Source organism: Chlamydotis macqueenii, chromosome 1, assembly GCF_036417535.1.
Source record: "Chlamydotis macqueenii isolate bChlMac1 chromosome 1, bChlMac1.mat, whole genome shotgun sequence".
Classification (NCBI taxonomy): domain Eukaryota; kingdom Metazoa; phylum Chordata; class Aves; order Otidiformes; family Otididae; genus Chlamydotis; species Chlamydotis macqueenii.
The window spans coordinates 172,942,442-172,957,847 of NC_141556.1; the positions used below are offsets into that span (position 1 = coordinate 172,942,442).

General features: G+C 35.6%; 1 protein-coding gene across 4 annotated transcripts in view; it reads left to right on the forward strand.

The window, feature by feature from the left end:
- The window catches only part of DACH1 (dachshund family transcription factor 1), a 365,740-nt gene that overhangs the window by 303,548 nt on the left and 46,786 nt on the right, over positions 1–15,406 (forward strand). For all 4 annotated transcript variants that reach the window (XM_086771789.1, XM_086771787.1, XM_086771790.1 and 1 more), the window contains exon 7: positions 11,137–11,288. In XM_086771789.1, the coding sequence (XP_086627915.1) occupies positions 11,137–11,288 (152 nt within the window). The remainder of the gene's footprint in view (positions 1–11,136; positions 11,289–15,406) is intronic.

Consider the following 15,406-nt stretch of genomic DNA (forward strand, 5'->3'; position numbering starts at 1 on the left):
TAATAGCACTGACTTCCTTCCAAAAACTGAAAAAAATAAAAATGACTGAAGTTGCTGGACTCGCTTGCTTCAGTCTTCTGGGTGCAACAGTTCCCAAATCCATCCAGGGTGGTCATTTCCTGATGCAACTCTTGCTCTTTTACTAGCTGGGCTGAAAGCCAACCAACTATCAGGATTCTGAATAAAAGTATTATCCTTATATATATAATGAGCTCATCAGGTTAAGATAACAAAGCTTGTGCAATTTGTTTCAGTTTGTTTAGGCAGTAACTGTTTTTCCAGTACCATAATGGGAAAGATCTTTTGATTCTTGTTTATGTTTCTTGGTTCTGTTATGGTTCTTGTTTGTGTACAGTTATCGGATACATAAATAATCATAATGTAGTAAAGAGCATGTGAAACCCCTCTTAGAATTTGTATTTTGGTTCTATTACATAGCATTTATAATTACTTAAGTAATGAAATAAATAATTTTTCAATGACATTATTGGCATAAACATTGAAACATTTACAGATGTGAAACAGAACTAGTAAAAAAAAGATCTGTCACTGTAGTGGAGTTACAATGCACATTTCCTTGATATGATATAATATAGGTAAAAGGCTGAATGCAATATTTAATTTGTATGAAGGTTTTAAACTGGATCGTGGGAAAGATTTTAATTTACCAAAAAGTATATGGCATGTTTACTGCGTAAGGTACCTTAATTTTCTGTGTTTGGTGTAAACCAAACTGATGCATGTTACATGGTGACTCCAAGCTATTTTTTATCTTCTTAAATCAGTGCTGAATGTGACCCAAAACGTATAAATACATAAAGGATTTTTTTTTTGTCTTCTGTAATACATATTCTGATATATTAGCATAAATTACATATTCCAAGACATGAAGACATATGCAGGCTGAATCATGGCTATATTTTCAAAAATAAAAGCAGTAAAAGCAAGCTCACTTTAAAGTGGATGCCTCAAATGGAGCAGAAAACATTAGAGGTAAAACTTCTGCATTATTCTATCAGTGAGCATCAAGCTAGTGACTGCCTTAGAAATCTTACTAATGGACACATTCTGGCAGCTTGTTGCAGATGTTTGATGAATGAATTGCAAGAGGAATGATATCAGATGTAAAAATGCTTGCCTTTTCATTCTGATTTTGTTTCTGAGCACTCTGGAGTTTGGGGATTCAGGTTTGTTTATTATTATGGATTTTTGTGAAAATCAGATATGAGGATATAATCTATAGGCAATGGGTTGAGAAATGTGGCTATAATATTGTAAAGGACTGTTTCTGATGCTATAAACTATGAAACTCATATTGAACTCCCATAGGCTGACAGCCAAATTTCTATTAGGATGCCATAACCGTATAATCCAAAATGTGTACATCAATTATTGTCTACAACATTTGCATCTGCGTACTGGAACCATTCCATAGACAGACACATTAAGGATGTTTATTGTATTTGTTAAAAAAATATTGCAAAATAATTTTAAAAAGTGAGTTAAATAGAATTGATAGTTTCTTATGCAAATGTGGGGGTTTTTAGCCCCAAAACTAAGGAAGCCTCAGTGCTATACTGCTTCATGATACCAAAGCAGCTCATTCGTTTTGTATCCTTCCTGGTGAAACTTTGGCAAAATGGAATACTTCACATCCTTCTGTTTTCAGTAACAATTGTAATAGCTATGAAAAGAGTTAAGTTCTTGGAGTTACTAGATCCCATATTTCTGTAAAAAGTAAGTGTGTATTGCCATTTGGGTACTTAAGCAAAGAGCAGATGTTATTGAACTATTGATGATAAAACATCTGTCTCCTTAACCTCTCAGAAGCATGACTGCAGGGCTTGACCAACACAGTCTTCTCTCTTTTCAAAGGTACTTTCTTTTCAAAGCATAATTTCTTCCCCTGCATTTCCAATGCATTTGTAGCTTTTCCTTGCATGTTCAAGAATTCCTGGACCTATTACCAAACACAGTTGTGTTGGATGAGTTGATATGACTATTTTTTAATTATTTTCTTTTATTTTATTGACATTTTGGGCTCTCAGAGTGAGGCACTGATACATCCAGGATAGGAATTTTGGCATGGAGAAAGCCTGGGAACAGGTTTCTTAGTATGTTTTGTCTTGCTGTGCATTTTTGGTCTGGTCATCTTATTCAGTGGTCTAATTAATACATTGCCGGTTTCAATATTAGAGGTACTTGATTCTTTTTTATTAAAGAAGTTATTAAAATCATGGGCATTAACAGTATACATTTTTTTTAAAAAAAAGTATTTGGTTTCTGAAAAAAATTGTCAGTGAACATTCTATATATTTATCTAAAACCTGGTATTTTCTCACATTGTTTCAGGAAGAAACATGACAGCATTCTGTACGAGTATTGAGTTAAACAAAACACTTATATTAATCAATAGATTCGGTTTTACAAGTTCTGTCCAGATGAAGATTTTTCTGCTAGGACAGACTACTGATATAAACTACCATAAATGTGAAGTGTTTAAACCTCTTTTGTCTTCTCTCTTGAACTTCTCTGACATGTTTATTTGTGAAGCACAGTACTGTTGACTTCTGTGCTGCCACTTTGCACCAGGTGCCAAGCATGCCTGGTCAACCTCATCTGCTTGCCAGCACTCTGGGGAAGGGGGTGTGGGACAGGTTATGTGTTGCTGAATGAATGACAGCTGACGAGTGTTGCACAGACATCACTGTCTATCCATTTTCTGTTTGAGCATCCGATTTGTGCTGTCAGCAGATTACCAAAAACATGGGCCATGTGACAAAGCAGCAGGAACATTGATGCTTAGTCCCCCATAATTTTGACATGGATAGATACGGACTTCTTGAAAATGCTGACTTTTTTCTTTTTTGTCCCTGAAGAGAATGAATATTAGAATTAGTAAGTGAACACAGACCAAGAAAAACAATGCAAATACCATTCACTTTCAGGTATTACCATAAAACTTCACCTTCAGAGAATTACAAATTACCAGCTATGCTCTTATCAAGAATTCCCTTCTCACTACTGTTATGCTTACAAAAAAAAAAAAAAAAAAAAAAAAAGGAGTGGTTATTTCAGCTGACAATGACAAAAATGGTAATATTATTGATATTCCTTATTTTTTAAATCACCTTAAATCCCAAAATAGCAGATGTTTTTAAACTTTCATGAAACATGTCCAGAGGGTAATTAATCCAAATCATGTGGCACTTGAAATGATCCAATAAAATCTAGCAAAATGTAATTGTTGCATTCTGTAATGTTTTTTTTTCTATATATTTTTCAGTAGCCATATGTAGATGGTCAAAGTATAGGGAGGAGCAGGCAGCACAAAAATAAGTATGCATACTGTGCAGGTATTGCCTTGTGTATTGCTTTTATTAGTTGAGGTGTGCACATTTATGTCCATAGTTTTGAAATTGTGAGTTTTAGTGTACATTAATTTTACTGTCTTTAAGTCCAATCCCTAATTTAAAGTTTGATGTTAATCAGGAATGTAGCTGAGACTCAAAATACTTGACTTGATCTTTGGGTTTGCATCCATTTAGGAAAGCGAGATGTACAGTCAGGCTGCCTCGGTGAGGGAGCCAGCTTCTGTAGCCAGTGCAGTAAAGGAGATTAAATGGCTAGTGTCATGAATGGTGGGTTTTGATTTCCTAAGCAGGTATCTCTTTACTACATAGGTGATTATGCACACCCCTCAACATTGCTTTGGAAAAAGCTCAGAATAAGTCTCGTGAAGCTGTGGGGAGACACATTTACACAACCCTCCACATACACTTACACATATGAGCAGTTCTCATAGAGTTGCTATGAAGCCAAGAAACATTCTTTTTAGTGCTCAGTATTGCCTGGCTGATGGAGTGGAGCTAGCAGAGTACTAATTGGGACATTTGACATGAACCAGTAAAATACTTTTATACTTTTTTCAGCATCCAAAGCACAGATGGCCTTAATGTGCATTCAGTCTGTGCCAGTAGCATATAAGGATCTTTAAAAAAGAAATAATGGACATAGTTCTCATAATTAAGAACTCCAGGTTATACTATTATAAAGTGTCTTCTATTTATTCTAATATATTGTTAACAATGCAATTAAAAAAATTTAGTGTACCTTTCTAACCGTCATTTTATATTTATATTTGTTTAGAGTTATTGTAAGTTACTGTCAGGTTTTCAAGATATTTGTACTATATAATTATGAGATATATGCAGAATCATCACTGACTATCCCGTTTCTTTTCTATTCTTGACCGTTCTATGCACTTTAAAAATTGTGTGAAAAATTCTGTGAGTGAATAGGATAACTTTTATTACAGGGACAAAGATACGATATAATTTTGGTTCGCACATTATGTGTTATGATAATAAAGTACACAAAGTGGAAATATCACTGGCATTTTTAACATTCAGTCATATGGTAAAATACATTTGTTCAAAAATATGAATGATAATTTATTCTGAAATATTGTGAAATCCTTAGAATAAATAAATCGACAAATACTGCTTGACCCAGCCCTAATCAGTAATAGGCTGCAACATAAGATAAAGGTTTTTAAAATAATCCTTTTATTGAAAGAGAAAATTAGATAAGTTGTGCTGATTGACTCTGAGGCCCTCCTAGGGACATGTAAAATGAAGAATAAACTCAACTTGGTCTAGTCCAAAAAGCCTGAAGAAATCCTCACAGCTGGAACATCACCACTAATTACATTTTTGCTTTTTGGATATATTTTGCCAACTCTTTCCATTGATTTATAGTGAACTTATACCAGTAATTCCGTAACAAAACTAAAACACATGGTCTTTAAAGAACATGTCTTTACATACTTGCTATTGACAGCTATAAATTTAATTTGCATTGAGCTACAGTTCATGAAATACTAGAGTAGTTACTTGTACAAAAATTAAAAAAAAACCCCATGACTTGGCTAGTTTATTTCTTGCTGAGTCAGTATAAATTTCTTGCTCCTGGGCACTTTTTCTCCCCTCCTTCGCCACATGATCCCAATCCTACTATCCCTTTCCAAAGTGTTCATCCACCTTGACTGTCCTTCTTTTCTATTTTCTCAGCATAGCATTCCCTGGCTTCTTGATCAGTCTTCGTCTCAAGTCATCCCTGTTTCCAAACCCCCACATCCCAATTCCAGAGAACAATACTTTTTTTTTTTTTTTCCCCTCTGTGTTTATAGATAAATTGGCTTACAAGGTATCAGGATAGAAGGGATATTACTGAACCTGGAAGAAAGAGAGGTCCCTAATCTTCTGTTCAAGGAATTATTCCCTAGCTGGCTCTAATTTGCCATTATGGAGACAACTCCAACTGCAGGATGCTCAGTGACCCTGTGTGGCAGTGAAGAATGATCTGTAGGGACTGCATTTTCTTTAAAAGGATTAAAGAAATATTGGAAATGTGTTAATTGAAACTCTCTTTTCCAAAAAGGACAAGCATCGAGTTAGAATAATGTATTTTCAGTGGTTAAAATCATACAGAATTGTCAGTAAATGCGAGTTTTACTGTTGATGGGCATCTAAACCTACTTCCAAAGTGGACATATAAAACTAGATTCTTACGTACTTTTATTCTTCTGTAGTCCTTTACATCAAGTGAAAGTCTGTGTATTTTTGAAGCCATGCCACTTACGAAAATGGTCCATAATGCCAGAAGTGATATGTAGGTGTATGAGTTCCATAAGACCTGTTTGCACAAATATTTGTGACTGCAGCAGGTATAAAGCCATCATGCACGATGCAGTACCTGTGGTCCTTTCCATGTAAGCTTTTAAGGTTTTAGTCATATTTCATTATTGGTGAGTTACTATTCCCAAAGGCCTCAGGCAAACATACCAAGCCAAGAAATAGAACTTGGTGGACAGCATTTGCAGTGGCACTGTTAACTGTGAGAGCACCAGCCTCTTTGAAATGTCACAGAAACAACAACCAGCTAGTCAGTCTATTTGAATATTTTAGATTCTCCCCTTATTTCCAGCTGCTACAGTTGCAAATGTTTTAATTTCAGAGTATTTGGGTGTCCTGGAGAACTGTTTTCAGTAGAAAAAGAAGACACTAAAATGTAGATTGAAAAAAAGAAATATGTTTTTATAAGAGTTTTAGTACATTCCTTTTACAGTTTGTAGCATCCTTCACAGTTATTGCACATTGCCCCTAGTTATGTGCAGGGTGAATCTTGAATGACCAAATCTATAAAGCAGCCAAATGGTATGGGAATTGAGGAAAAGGATTTTTTTTCTTTAAATGTGCTTGAAGTTGGTAAACATTTCAGTTCAGCACATGAGACCCCCTGTTCTTTTGTGTTAATATAAATCAACAATTGGAGATTAATTAAAATAGAAGAGCTTCTTACACCTGAAACCTCTAGCTCTGAGGAAAATAAAGTACAAAAGTTTGTATTAAAGGGTGTTTGACAACATAATCCAAAATCATATTAAGCCAAATGGAATAGATTGTTTCCACAAAATATATGTACCAGATTTATAGTAGTAGCAAGTGAAAACAGGATCCTCTTTCATCATTCAAATGGTAAGAATGAGCTTGTTTCAGGAACAAATACGTGTGAAATATTTTACAGAGAACACAAAAAAGCATCAAGATGCACTACAAAAAAAACCCAACATTAAATAATTATGGAAAAACAGTAGTCTGCATAGTATTTTATGGAGCCAGCTATTATCACTTGTTTTCAAATCCTGGCAATATCGATATTCTTCAGTTTGATTGGTGACCGCTCTGAACTTATCCTACTCGCTTTTAGATACAAAGACAAGAGAATGGCTACCTCTATTCATCTATTATTGTTTAAATAGCTGTCACAGCTCCCAGGATGTCTGTTTCCATGTTATCTGGTGAAAGAATAAAATAGAATGGCAACAAACCAAATACAGTGAAAAATGTTTGTCGTATTTGGCCCAAACCAGCTGCTGTTTGCAGATAAAATTTGGTTTGAACAAAGCCAGGTGAGTTTTGGAAACTGAGGAACAATGAATGGAGTGGATGTAGCATTAGAAAATATTTTAAAGATATATGTTGCATTCAGATTTGCCTGTTAGGATGATTTAGTTCATATGTCAAGGCATATGTTCATCTCTGCTCAGATACTGCAGAGGCTTGGGTAACAGCTTGTCCTATCCGCATTTATTTGTTAATTTATAACGTCTCAGTTCCCAGCACAAGCCACAGCAGGCCTGGACACTTCTTTGTTCTGCCCTGTTCATTCTTTTTTTCCCCCTTTTTCTTTACACTGTTGTGCTCCCAACTCTGACAATGGAATTGTAGATTGACCCTCTTTCCCCTCTTGCCCTGACTTGTCTTCGAATGCTTCCTTTGATGCGTTAAGACTGAAAATGCCAAATCTCTGTTTCCCAGCAAGGGCTCATCATTTTTTGCAGCGTTGCTCTGCTAGTAGGTTAAGAGGAACATTAGTAGTTCCTTTGCAACAGTTTAAAAGATGTTAGGTTAATGATTATTTGGAAACAAAGATAGACCATTGTATTGTGAAAAGAGGACTTCTACAAGAATGGAAGATTTTAAAATGCCTTAATTGCAAGAGGTCGTATTATTTTGCTACTAAGATATGTGGTTATGTTTTAATTGGCTGTGTTTACAATGTGGTTTTTCTTAAAAATGCATTTTTTCAAGATTCTCTCAATCATCGCTTATCTCACATCCACAAATATCCATGCTTCCTGTGTATAATATGTACTTTTTTGTTTTTGTGTTTCAAACATACTCACACTCAAAGCTTATTTCACATGGGACATCAAGAAAACAGTCCCATTAGTCTGACTTTTTTTTCTGAGTTGACGTTTCATTAGAATAAGTTCAGAGTAAGTTCAGCTCTCTAGTCTTACCCTTCAGTGTAAATTTGTTTCTGTTATTTATTATAATGTAAGAGTTAGGATGTTATTTTAAGTTCAAACCATTCTGCAAAACTTTAACCTTTTTTTGAGTTACTTTGCCGATTGCAAAACCATGCCACACATTGTTAGGAAAATCTTTGCAACCTTCACATGTTTTGAGCATGCACAAAGTATAGCGAACTTAACATAGATTTAATTTTACACTAAAAAAAAATTAATTCCTTGCTTAAATTCTATGACAAGATCCGTGTTAGGGGCTTTCTGTATCTCAACAATTGCATGGAAGAGCATAGTTTTTTAAGTGAATTAAGGCCTATGGAATTTTTAGGTGGGTCAATTTTATCTAGTATGTTTTAAAATATTTTGACAATTTGAGACCTAAAGTATCAGTAAGATTCTAAGGTTTCTCAGAAGGTATGAGAGGTCATTGGTCCTTTTCGCTGACAAACTTAGAGGCAAATGATGGTTTTTTGTAGTTTACTTTCTCATTTATATAAATCAACTCCACCATGCATACTAGTGATGAGACTCTTTCTTTCTTGCTATACCGTGTAAGTCCAATACTTTCATAGGAGCTGCTGCTATAAAGAAGTCTTTAGGCAAATAAAACTCTGTGATGTAACAAGGAAGAGGTTCTGTAATTTTTTTTTTTTTAATTGTGTTGGGTAGGAATCATTTTGGAAGGCCACATTTGCAGCAGAGGGAAAATGAGTTTTCAGCTATGCAACAATCTTGTGTAGTGTTTATGAATCTATTGTCTAGTCAGTCCTGTTTAAGTTTTATGTTGTTCCTTTTGATTAATAAAAGGATAACAATTCTGACAGCAGTTTGAAAAAAAAAAACATTTGGTAATGATTTTTCACACTAGAATAGGATTTGAGAAGATGAACTAGCAGGATGATCTGAGAACAAAAAACTAGTTTGCAATACCGAGGAATACCTAATTTATTTTTTCTGATGAAGTGGTGAATATGTCTATAATATTTTAAAAGTTGAGAAGAAAAGAAACAGTTCATATTTAGGGCCAAATTTTTTGTATGTTACTACAAAATGACCACACAGATACCCATGTTGCTGTGGGTTAGCATAAGGACAGAGGATACATCCATAGAGCGTATTTTTCAGACCCTGCTTTGAATGTCAGTAAGGTAGATAGGAAATGGTTCAGTAATCTACAGCCATTTTTTCTCAGTGCTTTGTGACATGACTGGAAAACAAACATAGCTGCAACAATCTTTTATGACTCTGAATGGGCTGAAGCTTTCCTTGGTCAACCTCAGTTCATTTCACAAAGCTTGTCTTGGTAAGCTTGTGAATTATAGCTTTATGAGAAAGCAGTAATTGTAGAACAAATTGTGAAAAAAATAGGAGGTGTATAATGGTGTCTTACTCCTTCTGTAGGCCTGAGCCACAGTGAAGTAGGAAGAACAGCTTCCATGGTAGGACTTATCTCACCAAAAGTAGATCTTTCCATCTGAGCTAGTCAGTTTAGGCTGATCTCATAGTTAAAAGACACCTCTCGACAAAGATTTGTCGTCTCCTGCAGCAGATGCTTGTAATAGTTCAGATGGATTAGTACCTTAAACTGATGTCTGCTTCTCTTCACTGGCTGTAGAAAGAGCTCAGTGGGACTAGCCCAGAAGCAGACGTCCGAATGCCTATTTGGGTGTTCCTGTGGAGGGACTTAGTGGGTGAGGCTTTTACCCTAGCACTGTAAATACTGGCCAGCACAACAGAGCTGGTGAGGACATGGGGCAAGAAATCTGCATGTGAACATGGTTGATGGAGGTGATTCCTTCTACAGTAACTGTGGATGGGGACTGTTGGAATTAATTGTGGCTCAGAGTAATGGTTTTGTGGTCCTAGAGTCGTCAAAGCCTATACTCTAACCCTTTGTTGCAGCAGATTTCAATTTTTATTGTCCTAGACTATGTCCACTTGAGAAAATACTGTATTCCAGTCAAAGAGAGAACTAGCTCTTCTTAGGCAACTAGGATCAGAACTTTCATATAATGTAATTCCTAATGTACATGGCAGGATAGAGAAATATAACTATTATTGAAACTATAGTTAAATAAAGTCAAAGAAAGAGAGAGAAAAATAAAATACTTTAAAACATGTATCTCTTATAATGATCAAAGCCCAAATGGAAAAGAGCAAGTCTGACAAACCCTTCTGTAGTCAAATAGCTGTGCAGAGATCTGCATAATACCAGGAGTACATTCTGATGTCCTTGTATTGTATTGAGATACATCAATGTGTGTCAGTTAATGACTGAGCCCTTGCTAAGAAGAATATGTATAGATATATGTATCTATATATATGTAAAGATAGTTTTCCTTTTGAAGAATTCAGATTAGCATCTGGTGCAAAGAAATTGACCTAAATTTCTGTATCATATCAACAGTAGTCTAAAAATATTTCAAAAAGTAAAAGAAAAAAAGGGTATTGAAGTTTCTATTAGTTTTTTTTTTCCCCTGCACTTTATAATCCGCTCACAGATTATCTGTGAAACTTTAATCTTAGAAGTCTTCAAGCTGTGGGAGCTTTTTTTTCCTGTTGTGATGTCAGAACTGATCAGATCTGATTGTTACAAAGATCCCACTAAGGAGTTTAGCACTAATTGTTAGAAGATGTCTGTGCTTAAAAAAATTAGGCCGGTGATTGTAACCATGCTGTTAATTTCATGTATTGTTCAGAGCATGTTTCAATTGTGGGAATCAGGTGTACTTTCTTGATTAAAAATGCATTGAGGAGCTGCAGTTTTTCTCGGTGTTGCAGAATCTTCTGAGCTGTAAGTGAAACCATTAAGAGCGGGAAGGGTTAATTGTATGGGAAGCCTCGTATTCAAATACTTCTCGTATACAAAATATATGCCATGCTAGAAAATATTCTATCGTCAATCCAAATAGAACACAAACTAAAATGAGATAATTGGGAAGGTGCCCATAAAGTCAGCCTGAATATATTATCACAAGTATATGTGAGATAATATTTGTTTTAAAAAGATTCTATGGCACTGTAAACTCAGTCTCATTAGAGACTGCATTTAAAAGGCTTATAAAGTTACTCATTAATGTTATCTTGTTGTATCTCCACAGCTTTTTCATTAAAGAAAATTCAGCAGAAAGCATTTTCTCCTGATAGCAGGAACCAATTTGCAATAAATGTTCTGGAAACCACTAGGGAAGCCATTACTGAGGTCTAATAAAAACAGACAAGCGTAACTTGTTCTATATTTTTGTTTCAATCACATACAGATGAGACCCCGCTCTCCACACCAACCGCAAGAGACAGCCTTGACAAACTTTCTCTAACTGGGCATGGGCAACCACTACCTCCAGGTTTTCCATCTCCTTTTCTATTCCCTGATGGATTGTCCTCCATAGAGACCCTTCTGACTAACATCCAGGTAGGCCTTTCTGTAGCTCAGCTTAAAGGGATGGAGAGGAGCCAATTGCAGATTTGTCTAAATTAATACAACCATTCTAGCTTAATCAGTTCATAAGATTATTTGGATCAACTAATTTACTGAAACTTTCTAGTAATTTAGATTTTAAAGGAACCACAGCAAACAAATGAATGTAGAAGCTGTCAGATACAGTGCATAAAAATACACATTGTATATTAAACCACAGCAGAGGATTTGATGAAAATTACATTGATGTGTTTAACAACATTTGTCTTAAATGCTCTTTTTATTACAGGCTAATGAAATGTATCTCACTGTTTAACTTCATCTCATTTACTAAGCAGAGAAACATTTCTTTAATAAATAGTTATTTTAAATTGCTCGAGTGCCAAGGTGGAAATGATATTTAAAGCTATTTGAAATGTGTCTCCCATAAAAGCATTCACAAAAAAAAAAAAAAAAAAAGGCACTTCTTTTATAAATAAGCTCATTTCACTTAAAGTGCTATCTTCAAAGAACAGACTTCAAAGGATATTACCAAATTTTCTGCAGATTTCATATTCAGTAGTCATGATGTCTATTGTATGTACAGTACAGCCTGATTCAAATATTATTTAAGGTATACACCAGCATGTAGCTTGGAGCCAAGATCTTAGTGTTTCATATTAGAATGAAAATTTTTTTTCGTCCACAAATTCAGTGATCATGTGTTCGCCAGATGCAACTTTTGCAGCAATGTGGTTGTATGCTGCATGCAGAAGCAAAATGATAGTGCAGGAAATAATGCAGCCATATTGTACTCATCCCAGATAAGCCTCATCTGTGCAGCTGCTAACTTCTCATGTTTTTTGTCACAATATTTTTCCCGGCTTGTTTCTGCAAATACATAAAATCAATTGCATTCTATTCAGCAAAGGCTATGACAGAGTAGGGCCAAATCGTGCTCACTTCTCTTTCTTAAGCAATCTCATTGAAGTTTATGGCACTTGAGACTTGTTTTATGAAAAGTATACGATCCATTCATTGGTGATTTTTTGAGATATACTAATGAAAGAATACTGCTGATTAAGAATTAAGTATTGCTATATCTGCCTGGTTTGAAAGAGCATATTTGTGATTGTTTTTTTGTGGTTCTGAGACTTAGGATCTTAAATATTTCAATCATAAAACAAGGTAATTCTGCAACAGGTATCATTCTTCTAAAAAAATCTGCTGCAATCTATAAAGATTGAGATTTTTTTCTAAAGGAAGAAATACAGTTAGTGAAATACGTAATGTTTTAGCTGTGCACACATGTACAGGAAAGTTCTTAGTAATTTTTTTGACAAATGTGTGCACTCAATGTCTCTAGACAGGAACCTAATGAGCAACGCATTCTGCATCAACAGGTTAGCTAATCTTGTGATGGAATATGAGAGTGCTGCAATACTGTGGGATAAATGACCAGGATTAATTTGCCAAGAATGCATTCAGTTTTGTTTTACAGAAAATGTGAATGTGGAATTCAGTCATTGCTCATTTTTTTTTTCTTTTTAATAAAAAGCCTCTAATCTTGTCTGGGGTGAAGAGCTAAAATTAAAGGCAACATTGTAAAGAAAGCAGAGACTTCTTTATGCCTTCTCTTACTGTGCTTTTGTACTTGCTGCTCCTTACCTTGCAGTTCCACATCATGACAAATCGTCTATCAGGATAAACAGGTGGAGATAAGTCCTTTTGGATTCTGGATTCCCCATGTCACATTACATGTTCTCCACAGATCTGTGGGAATCCTTTCATATACCACCAAGGCATTTTTCACCCCCATAGATTTTTATCTCTAACTAGACAATATTAGAAAGCCACTTCATTAAAAAAAAAAAAGGCAAAAAAAAAAAGCTAGTTTTATTTTTTTTCCCACCTGTGTAGAAAATGTTAAGTATTCTCTTTAAAACAGTAGAGTCTGTTACAATAACCTATGCACAATAGTGACAGTTTCTCTAATCAATGCCATTTAAAATGGTTTCCATATTTAGCAACTATTGCAATGAGAGAGAGGGCTACCCCAGGGCCCTAACAAATGAATTAGATACTGTGATATGCACACTTTCAGAATTGCGTTTTAGGTATTTGACTACAAATTTAAACCCATTAACAGGATTTGTGGAAAGAAGAAAATCTGTACTATGGCCCCTGCTTGAGATACCATTTGTTACTTTGCTAAGAAATGCATAAGCACTACCTGAAACCCGTGATGCGTTTCGTATGTGAGTCAGAAGGACTCTGGTGACTGGGTAAATTCCTCTTTGCTCTCCTTTGGTCCAGATGAATTTTGCATCCCTTTCAGTACAGAGATGTGGATTCAAAGGGCAGGTGGAACAGTAAGATCCCTCACCGTTCTCCTGTTGCAGCTATCCTAGCAATGGGGCAGATCTGACTTTCTAGAAAAGGTCATCTGGCCGACAGTCCATTCCTTGCCTCTAGTACTAAGGTGCTTTTGAAACAGAAAATAGAAGAAATCTAGCCAAAGGCTATATGAGTGGTTTTGGCAAACGCTGTTATTTTTGACTCGGGGTCATGCGTGATGAAAATACGGTTGTGTCCTATCACAGAAAGGGTATATGTCTGCTTCTGAAAAGCAACTGTATGTCTTCGTTAGGTCATGGGACCGGGGCACATGCACAACCTGCCATGTGTGGTGGTGGAGGTTGCCTATATTTTAGGGATATGTTGGTCACATGAATATGTGGGCAAGCAGCCTCTGGCTACACCATCATTCATGGACATGATGGTAGATATCTGTGCTGTGATCCTCCAGTTGTGTGAGGCGCAGAATCCAGAGGATCTGCATAATATAGCCCTTGGGTGCCTCCAGAAGAGATTGTATAGCCTGTCCTGGAATAAAAAAAGAACAGGATTAGGGTTCTGTACAGGCACAAGGAGCTCTAATTTTTGACCTTTGTACGTTTGTCATGGTAAGGAGGATCCTAAACCTTGCCATGAGAACAGTGCTTTTGGATGAGAGCAAAAATTTCTAAGCACTCTTGATACTTGAAAACAAAATGTGCTGGAAGTCTTGCAGGTGCTGAGGAGCTTAGATTATTGAACTTGGTGCCTAACTCTACTTACTTCCATTTTAGAAGTCTGAGTCATCCTTTAAAATTGGCCACTAAACACAAGTGAGTCTGCGTCTTCCATCCACACTAAAGATAAATGGATAGCCCCTAATGACCGATTCATAATTTTAGGCAAATGCTAGACAAGCCTATTTGCTATCACTATCACCAGAGGCTGCTAGTCAGGTTTATTTCCTTTTGTGTATCATATATATGTTTTTCTTACTTCTCCATAAATACTTACTGAAAAAAAAATACAACATTTAATTATTTGTACATTTAAAGAGGAGATAATAATAATATACAGTACCCAGAACAACCAATGTTTATCTCTTGCTGGGGACTGCTGAAATGCAGATAATAAACTGTAACAAAGTATAATTAAACAAATGCACACATGAAATGAAGAAATGAGATTGGGGACATATTTTCTTATTCAGATGTATATCTGCACATCTAAAAGGAAGAGAAAATAATTTTACCCAGAGAGCTTAAATTAAGTGACATATATCTATATCTCTTCCTTCCTAATGTATATGTGTTGATTTCTTCCAGATTAAATGCTGGAAGTGCAGCTGCAGGGAGGATGAAGGGTGATGGAAGGTGGGTCACAGCAAAATGCTGTGTGGGTGCTAGTGAGAAGGCTAAAGATGTTTCTGTACCTCTCACATAAGTTCACCATCTTGAGTCATGGCTCGATTGTGCCAAAGTATGTTACAACCACAGCCTTTCATGATACTGCAGCATTCTTAGGCAACAGTAAATTTCTTTTAAGCTGTTATAGTCTCAATCTTTACTGTCCCTAAGCTGAATTTCCATTATTATCTAAGGGATGAATTAGTTGCACCCCGATAGCTATGTTTTTTTCTGTCAAGACTATATTGTGTTGTCACAGTCTTGCGGCTAAGTGTTTTTAGAGAGAGATATGTAAAATAAGTTGCAAGTGTCCCATTGATATTAATAAAAGAAATTCATGATTACTAACTAAATTCCCCTATGAAAACAAAGCAAACTACTGGCTTTATT